This window comes from Takifugu flavidus, chromosome 1, assembly GCF_003711565.1.
Source record: "Takifugu flavidus isolate HTHZ2018 chromosome 1, ASM371156v2, whole genome shotgun sequence".
In the NCBI taxonomy this organism is placed as follows: domain Eukaryota; kingdom Metazoa; phylum Chordata; class Actinopteri; order Tetraodontiformes; family Tetraodontidae; genus Takifugu; species Takifugu flavidus.
The window spans coordinates 14,200,758-14,210,319 of NC_079520.1; the positions used below are offsets into that span (position 1 = coordinate 14,200,758).

The 9,562-nt window shown below is 43.7% G+C and overlaps 1 protein-coding gene across 3 annotated transcripts in view; it reads left to right on the forward strand.

Annotated features, from left to right (window-relative positions):
- Positions 1-9,229, forward strand: part of znf385b (zinc finger protein 385B) — a 22,879-nt gene extending 13,650 nt beyond the window's left edge. For 2 of the 3 annotated variants that reach the window (XM_057025181.1, XM_057025190.1), the window contains exons 5-11: positions 5,883-6,013; positions 6,108-6,218; positions 6,476-6,641; positions 6,779-7,090; positions 7,298-7,482; positions 8,071-8,166; positions 8,396-9,229. In XM_057025181.1, coding sequence (XP_056881161.1) covers positions 5,883-6,013; positions 6,108-6,218; positions 6,476-6,641; positions 6,779-7,090; positions 7,298-7,482; positions 8,071-8,166; positions 8,396-8,665 — 1,271 coding nt within the window. In that variant the 3' untranslated portion in view covers positions 8,666-9,229. Of the gene's footprint in view, positions 1-626; positions 2,876-5,882; positions 6,014-6,107; positions 6,219-6,475; positions 6,642-6,778; positions 7,091-7,297; positions 7,483-8,070; positions 8,167-8,395 lie in introns of those variants that run through there. The other variant, XM_057025199.1, reaches the window with a different exon arrangement.
- Positions 9,230-9,562: the final 333 nt, after the last annotated feature.

Genomic DNA, 9,562 nt, shown 5'->3' on the forward strand with positions numbered 1-9,562 from the left:
ATTTTCTTACTGTTGTTTAATGCTGGGTGGATTTGGTGAGATTACAGATTAAAGAGTAAAAAAAAGAAGAAAAAAAGCAGGACATGTTTGTAAGGGTTCTACTCTCTTACTCATCAGAGGTTGTTAGGGACCATTAGGGAGCAGCACACACACACACGCCCTCTCAGAAAATCACCATAAATTGTATTCCCATGATCCACTCTCAGATGAGGAGATGAATTCACATGATGCTAATAGCGTGTGCAGCATCAAAGCTTGTCTCCTCTTCTCTGTCCTGCTCTCCACAGTTTTCAGAATGAAGCAAAGAGTGCTGAGTTATTGTGCACATGTGTGTATTTTGTGAGCTGACTTACTGTAATTAGCTGTCTGGGGCTAATAAAAGGTCAACTTGTCATCTTGCTTATATCCTCGCATATTCTCTGAGCTGAGAGAAGTGTTATTAATAGATTTAGCTCTGCTCTGTAAAGATGGAGATGGAGAAATTGAGCATGTGTTGCTTGTGCATTCAGTAGTATATGAATAGCATCAGGTGATAGATGCACTCAATCCTATGGTGTACAGTGGGGACAGTACTGTTCATAGGAGGAATTCAGCCCTTGATGTGGACTGTCTTTCACCGGTGATGCTAGAATCCAGAGCCAACCAATATTTTAAGCTCTATTTTTTTTTAATGAAAAAGTCCCTCTTTCATCGTAGTATAGATTATGGAGGCAGAAATGTAACCCACTAGTGCAACCCCGTCTGCTTTCAGCTGTTAGCAAGTGTGGATTACCTCACTCTTAACAGAGCAGAGACTGTGAGTTTGTATGCCACGAGGAAAACGACGTGTCCAAATACATCCCATCATTGGCAAATATCATGGTGGTTTCCTGAAACTGAGCTTTTTTAGCATCTGTTACTGTCTGAAAACACAACTCACCTCTCCACTTCATGTACTACAAAGTTTCCTGCACCGCGCTCGGTAAAGCTTGTATGATGTGCAGCGTATTACGTAAGGCTGAGAATCTGACAATAGCCCGGCAGAACCACCCAGGGAATTGCTGAAGGCTTTCCTGAACAAGGCTCCCCACCTGAGTCTCACCCAGAGGCAGAACCAATAGAAATATCAGAAAAAGAGAGATATCTGACCCAAGACTCCAGAATCTCAGCAGGCTCTTATAAAGGCCCCAGACACTAAAAAGCTAAAGTCTAGATTCCTACAGAGATTTTGTCAGAGAAGAGAGACGTCCTTGAGTGCTCTTTCTGTGTGTGTGTGTGTTTTAATAAAAGTGTGGCGCTGAGGAACATTGGATTGGGCCCACAGCTAAGGCGTCACCAGTTCCCCAGGGCCTCCCTGAGTGTGACAGGTTGTGCAGATGGTTCAGAAGCAGCAGGATAAGAGAGGGAAGATCAATAGCACGTGCATGCGGTCAGTATGGAGTGGACAGCAGGGTGCTGGTAATCCTGGACCAGCTCTAGGATCAGGTGGCTCTGGTTTCAGTGATGAGTGGAGCTCTGTGGCAAAGCAGAGTGCAAACAGTGGGAGTTTCAGAAGCCACTCCAAATGTTTGGGCAAGTGGAAAAAAGGGTTGTGCATTTTCAGCCACAAGAGACCCAAAATAGTAAGAGTGAGATGCTGGAAATGGAATAAAAAAAACAGGTAGGATAAAGGGAGCTAAAGGGAGCAGGAGCAATTAAACCAGCATCCGGTTAACAGTTGTAGGGTTGGTGATGGCGACCATATGCTACTAAATGATTGTCATCAGTAGCAGAATTCTCTAAAGAATGCATTAGTAGAGAAAGGCCATGTCAGAGAGCGTTAGCTGGGATGTTGGCTTTGGTAGGAGGATGAATACAAGTCTGACTCTTCAGGAGACAACGATGGTACAACTCATTTCATCTCTGTCCTCATCTTTTCTCTCCGTGAACACATTTCTGAGTCAGGGATTTCAAATTCTCCATAGCTGTTGACTGGGGCCTGAGCTGTCGGTGGATCTGTGACTGGTGCTTGGCCGTTCTCACGTCAGCCGCTAGTCTGGCTTTCAAGCTGAGTGAGAATCTGGTTGTAGTTCTGGCAGGAATTGCAGGTGACAGGCGGATGCAGTGTACTTACAGTGTCAGCGTGATTCTCAATGGACCTGGGACGTGTCTGTCCTTAAGCTGATTGGATTGTTGTTCATCATGAGAATGAAGAGTGAACGGACCTAATGGGTTACATGAACCAAGAGCCTCCATTTATTTATTTGTCATTGTTAATGGACAATAATTGGACTTGTGAACACATAGAGAATGGTTTTTGTTTTGTTTTGGTCTTACTCTCTTACTCACTGTCACAGGGACAGACATCAGGACAGGGACAGAAAGGGGAACAATCACTGGGACAGGGACAGACACGGGGACAGACATCGGGACAGGGACAGAAAGAGGAACAATCACTGGGACAGGGACAGACACGGGGACAGACAAAGGGACAGGGACAGACACGGGGACAGACAAAGGGACAGGGACAGACACGGGGACAGACAAAGGGACAGGGACAGACACGGGGACAGACAAAGGGACAGGGGTGCTGGGGTAAAGGATTTCCTGTGAGATGGACGACTGTCATCACATCACATTTCAATATCGTCACCTCAGTGACTCAACATCCATCTTGGTGGTGGTGTGTCGGTCATCTGCCTCCAAACACACACACATACACACACACACACACACATGCGCCTCTCCCTCTGCGCTCACACCAGCAGAGAGCGGTGGTGGAGATCCTCTCATGTGTGTTTGGGCTTTTCTCTGTATTACTTGTTATATGAGTGGAGCCGATGATGGAGGGGAGGAGGAGGAGGAGTTGAGACCGCTGTCTCCCCGTCAACTATGTGGAGTAGTTTTCTGGGTCGAGGTAAGAAATCCTTCCATTTCCAGCTCTGTATTTAGCCTTTAGTCCGTGTCTTTGGCTGTACCATGTGCCTGGTTACGTGCACGCTGTCTGTGTTTGTCATCAGTGTTTCAGTAACCTGAATAATGGAGTTCATGAACTGATTCTGAACCTTGAGCGGAGCTCTCTGCTGCAACAGGGTTAGTCTGGACCAGATGATCACAGCAGCTCATCTGCTGACACAAACTGTACAGTCAGTTAAATCGAGAATCTTGCTGAGTACAGATAATAAATCGTTACTTGTATATTGGTTCATCATCTGGAATTTGCTTTAGTTGGCTTATCATTAAATTAAACATGTGTGAATATTTTTAAGTGCCGCATCATCGCGCCTTGAACCGTGTTTAGTCCTTTTTGCTGTTTCTGTGTGCAAAAATGTGCCGAACTGTTGTCCCCCCTCTTGGAATTCCTCTAACTGCATTTTTGGGATGTATCCTCGGGGCAGAGAGTTTGTTAAAGAAAAACTAATAAGGCTGAAATAAAGGCTGTGATTGGATGGCTGGCTACTATCCATCCATCCATTGGTCCGTCTGTCTGACATTCAAGTCATTATTGAGAGCATGACTATGATAATTATCCACGTAGTGCTACTCATCCACACACACACACACACACACACACACACACACACACACACACACACACACACACACACACACACATGCAGATGTTTTCTCTTGTATTGTCTTATGCATCTGTTTCTCGGCCCAGCTCTGATGTGTGTTTATTTTGTGTTTCTGTGGGTGTTTGTGCTATGGCCATGCCAGGCCCTGGTTACATAAATTATCCTTTCAATGAGGCATTTTCCCACTTGATTTTCCATGTATTTAAATGTTTGTTCATGTTTTTATTTGGTACATTACAATAACACAATGATGAGTACCATCATCATTTTGACATTTCTAACACAATGAGTGATTCATAAAGCCTGATCCATTCAGTCTCACAGGGGTCCAATAACACCTTTGTACAATCTTATATTGTGTATATAAAAAAGCTTTCCGGCATATTCATATGCCACCTTATCTGAATTATAATTTCTAGAGAGGTTTTTGTATATCCTTGTTTAACTTATATAGTGTAGGTCAAGTTTTCCCCTCTCAAAGGAGAGATGCTACAGTCTTGGGTCAGGTAAGCCCAAGCCTCCCTTGTCTCTGGGTAAACATAACTTAATTAACTTGATCCTGGTCCTTTTCCCTGCCCAGAGAGCCACTGTGTTGTATTTATTAAAACTGAAGGGGGGCACTGTAACTGGCACCATCATAAGAGGTTAGTTAATCTGTGGTGAAACCACCATTTTGATTACATTCCCTCATCGCCGCAATGTGAACCTTATTTTATTCCACTTTTGTCATTTTTTAGAATTCAAATTAGATCCAAATGTGTTTAGATGTGTGATAAATGCTGGACTGGTGTGAATCAGATGATTACATGGAGTTGCCATTGGAGCTGCTGTCTGCTTTTGCATTTTTGAGTCTTGTGCGCGTGTTATTTGGGATAAGGAAGGATCTAAAATTGACCTACTTAGACACACTCACACAAGGTTGTTATGCTAATGTGTGTGTTTCTGTGAATAATACTAATGCAGTGTGAAGTCTAGTGCTGCTGTCAGCGAAACCACACACATTCTACAGCGTTTCACTTTAGTAGTCTGGCTCTCTAAGGATCGGGAATGTAGAAGATGCCTGTGAAGGTAGTACAAGGTCTCCTCCCAGTTGGATCACTGCCTTGTTAATATCCTTCTATTTTCTGAACTCCATCTCTTCTTCCCTCCGTGCTGCACTGATTTTAGCTGCAGCATTTCTGCGCTTGCACTCAGGATAGATCATGGTCCTATTCCCAAGAAAACGAGGCTCTTAAAGGCCCCAACTGAATCACATGATTATGTTTAATGATATTTACATTACATGTACTGAACGGTAAATGTGGCTCCTGTTCTTGACATAAAGATCTGAGGAAACAATACAAAGTAAAATTTTGTCAATTGTCAGCCAAACTCATTATTGACTTGAGAAGCGCTGGATAAATGCAGTCTGCATATGTTACACATCGACAATAAAAGCACTCACACATCACAGCCTAATAACTGCTCAGATACATAATCCACTTTGAATCATTGCATTTCTCTCATGCATTCCTCAGCCAACATATGCAGACAGCTATAATACCATTTAAAGAATGGAGATATGGAATGGAATGTATATATAAATATGTATAGCACATGTAAGCCAAAATCTCTAATAAATGATGTCACAATATTGATCGATAGGAAAGACATTACTAGTGGTGAATAAATACTATGGTAATGGTGACAAGTTTTGAATAAAACTGGTATTGTTGGTTTACGGTGTCCATGTGACAGGTCATGCAGGTGGACAGTATTTATTGCACCTTCCTGGGATGGAAACATACTGCAAGATAGAAGGGTTCTGCTGTGTGTGTGTGTGTGTGTGTGTGTGTTTATGGTGACAATAAACCAATGACCCAAGTCTAAGTCTGTACATTTTCCTATGAGTGTCACTTTTTTTTACCTGGACCCTGAATTGGACAAAACTTTCAACAGGATGAGGTGAACATTTTGTTCACTTTCTCTTCATGTCACATGTATTTACAGAGTTTAAGATAAGGATTTCCAAGAGTGGAACTTTTGGAGTAGGATTCTAATCCGGATTACAGACTTGATTTCATCTCTCTCAGTAGCACAAAGACAGTTTATCTCTGAAGTGTCTCTAAGCGTCTGGAATAAAGATTCTGAGGAAGGCAGAATTTAATATTAGTTGCTTTATCTAATGGGAGATGGGATATGGAGAACAAAGACAGCTTCTAGAATCTTAAATGTTCATAGGCATATGGACTTAAATTTACATCTTTACACAAAGCCAGTGCTTTTTTGGTTCAGTTAAAGCAGGGTCAGTTGAGTAAATTATTTAAAATTTCAGAGGATCACATGTTTTCCTTCTCTCTCTTGTAGGAAGTGGGTGCAGCTCAGCGGGCAGACCTTTGCCAGCTCTCAACACCAGCACTTCAGTAACAATGAAGCAGTTTCTGTCATTTCCGATTGAGGCGATGTCACCCGTCGGACTTTTCTCAAACTTCAACATGGTACGACTGTGTGTGTGTTCACAGTGTTTTTAGGTGCCACTATACAGTCACTCTTACCTAAAGACCTATGCCATGACCTGTGAACCTCCTGCAGATGGACCCGGTGCAGAAAGCCGTCATCAACCACACATTTGGTGTCACTTTGCTACCGACTAGAAAGCAGATCATCTCATGTGGCGTCTGCCAGCTGAGATTCAACTCTGATGTGAGTGACTTTGTGTTTCATTGATGAGAGGGGATGTGGAGTTTTACAAATCATCATCTTTGACTCAAATCACTGTGGTTTCTGTGGGTTCAGTAGTGAAATGTTCTACCTGTTGAACTGTTCTGGTTGTTAAAATCCTAACGTGCACAAATACCCCCGTGGTTTGTTGTGATTGACAGGAGCGTTGGAAAGTGAGTTGTCTGTACTCAGGAGCTGCCGTAGATAAATTAGCTGTTTCTTTTTTAATCCTCTGTCAGTCTCAGGCAGAAGCTCATTACAAAGGCAGTCGTCATGCCAAGAAGCTCAAGTCTCAAGAGAACAAGACCAAGGCCAAACTGTCAGTCACAGGAGAGTCCTGTGGGAGCAGCTCCAGTGCTGCTGTGCCCCCTGTCTCAGCCATTGACAACAGCTGTCAGCACACAGGTATTTTTTATCCGTTCAAACTGGCTGCTGCCAGTGTTTTTCAAGGGCCACCTCAATTTTTTATATAATACCTCAGGCATCTTTAATTTATTCCTCTCTTCTCTGCTTCGTACCCTCTGTCCTCTCGCTCTCTCCAGAACTCTCATGCAGTCTCGCCGATTCCTCTTCTCATCTCAAGACTTTAGCCCCCCACCTCTACTCCCCTTCCCCCCTGTCTAGCAGAGCAGGCAGTGAACCTCCTCCCTCTAGTCCCCCCTCTGCTCTCCCTGCCCCAGCGCCTGTCACATCCTCCCTGTCCCCTCCTCCTCCTCCTCCTTCTTCACATGTCTCCTCCCAGGATGCAACTCTCCCCGTGGAGTCAGAGGAGGAGAAGGCAAAGAAGCTGCTGTATTGCTCTCTCTGTAAAGTTGCTGTCAACTCTCTGTCACAGTTGGAGGCTCACAATGCAGGTAAAGAGGTATTATTTAGGGTGTATTTAATCTCTATTCCCTCCTGACAACAGCAGAGGCCTAAAAAAGAAAAATATACTGTAAAACTACTCTGCAGGTGACATTTGCTAATCATCCTTTCTTTGTTTTATTTGCTAAGCTGTGGTTGAAAAGTGTCAGAGAAATAATTCTGCCTCTTTAAAATAATGATATCTGCCCTCTGTACAGGTTCAAAGCACAAGACTATGCTGGAAGCCCGAAGCGGTGCCGGGCCGATCAAGGCTTACCCTCGACCTGGAGCCAAGCTGAAGAACGGCAGCACCTCCAGTATCAAGGGTTCTGGCCTACAGAACAAAACCTTCCACTGCCAAATCTGCGATGTCCATGTCAACTCTGAGATCCAGCTTAAACAGGTAGAAACACTAGCAGCCACATTTCTACGCTGCTCACTCTCTAATTACAAATTTAACAATCTATCATCAACAATCAATCATGAAATAAATAGTATATTGTTGCTCAGCCCAAACACATCTACCATGTAGACTTATAAGAATCTGACTAAAAAAGCTGTGGCATGACTTATGTGCAACATGAACATGTCTGGCTGCTGATTGACCCAACTTTCTTCTCTTACATGATGATGAGATTGAATTCAGAATTCTGTTGAGCTACAGTATATTCCAGCCACAATATTCCACAATAGTGACAAGAATCTGTGATTTATGGTGTGATAGAGAGGTCGAACACAGCATTTGGACTGACTAAAGGATGGTTTACAGTGTCTTAGCTAACCTCTTTAGCAGGGCATCAGTTCACATGTATCTATTCTGGCCCCAAGCTGTTACTCCATGAATGTGTAGTATCTGGTACCACTAAGGCTAATACAGGCGTCATGTACACATGTACGCATGTACACACATGTTGTAGTAATACTTGTAGTAATAACATGGCTAATTTCTCCCCAAAAGGGAACTGTGGGATGATTTGTGTTGTCATTGCAGCACATCTCCAGCAGGAGGCACAAGGACAGAGTAGCAGGAAAACCCAGCAAACCCAAATACAGCCCGTACAACAAACAGCAGCGCAGCTCGGTCACGGTAAATAACTCCAGCAAAGTCTCCTCAAATGTTAACTCAGCAAGATGGGCTCAGTGGGCTCAGTCCTCACTCAGACTTCTTAATCATCCTCGATCAACAGCTTTTCCAAATGTCCCCTTATATTTGCAGTCATCATGCAGGAAGCATCAAATGAATAATTCTGATGTTATTCAATTGTTCTGTTATTTGCTCCACCCTGTTTTCACTGTTCCTCTCCTTGTCTCCTCAGAAGGAGTTGGTGAAGCCCCCCCTCACCCCCTCCTTCATCTCCACGCCTTTCACTCCAGCACCATCCTCTCTGACCCCCACCATCTCAGTCCATTCCTCATCTCTCTCTTCCTCCACCCCCCTCCTCAGTAACCCCTCACCTCTCACCGCTGCCATGCCTCACCATCCACGCCCGGCGGCCCCCTCGACCCTCTTCGCAGCCTCCTTCCTGCGTCCCGCTCCTGGGCCAATCAGAACTAACCAGGGATCGATTCTCTTCGCGCCGTACTAATGACGACATTCTAGAGGGGACAGCTAGACCACCAGGACTGCACCCCGTTATCCTGACTGATGCATCCCGTCTCCACCACGCGTTGACTTGTTCTCCATCTCTGGTGTTCGTATTGAGAGTGACATGGATTTGTTGCTTTAAACAGACCTGAAGCCGATCAGAGCCGAGGCTGAAATCTTCACTAAGATCCTGAAGAACAGGAGAAAAACGTTTACTCCAGTGGAGATGCTTCAGGCCTCGTTTGTGACAACGGAAACAGGGTGTAACATTGTTAAAAAAAAATAGATATATGCATTTTCACGCGTCCTTTCAACCATGTGTAGATCTCAAGGCACAACAGTTTGGTTTTTCCATCCGCATCATTTCACAACCAAATCCATCCTTACCTCAAAAAACTTGAGCTACAGTTCATCAAAAAATAGGACAGCAAAATTCACCAAACTCATTAAAGGTCCAGAGTGCCAAATTTGTCAGGATGTAGCATAAAGAAACTCAGCATTTAAAGATTGTTATATGATATGTTAAAAAAATCAGCTTTCATGAATATCTGGAGAGTTTTTAGACCAAAAATCCTCCAGTTCTACTTCAGTAGAGGTAACAAAAGTAAACGCTGAGATAATGGCCACCTTTAACATGGAGAAGTCATGCCAACAATCTCTCTGTCCTCCTCTGGGGTTCTACTCGAGGTGAGCTCCCATTCTCTCCCAGTATGAGCGGATCCTCCAGCATAGCCAAACCTTTTATCACAGTCAGGGGAAGTTTTAACGAAAGAAAAAGCAAATCATCCTTTTCCTCTGACTAACTAAAGTTAACTTAAAGGTTAAACAACTTGTCAACAGTGTTGTGTGTTAACAAGTTGTTTATTTTGCAACTGTAAGCTGAGGCTTCTAAAAACAT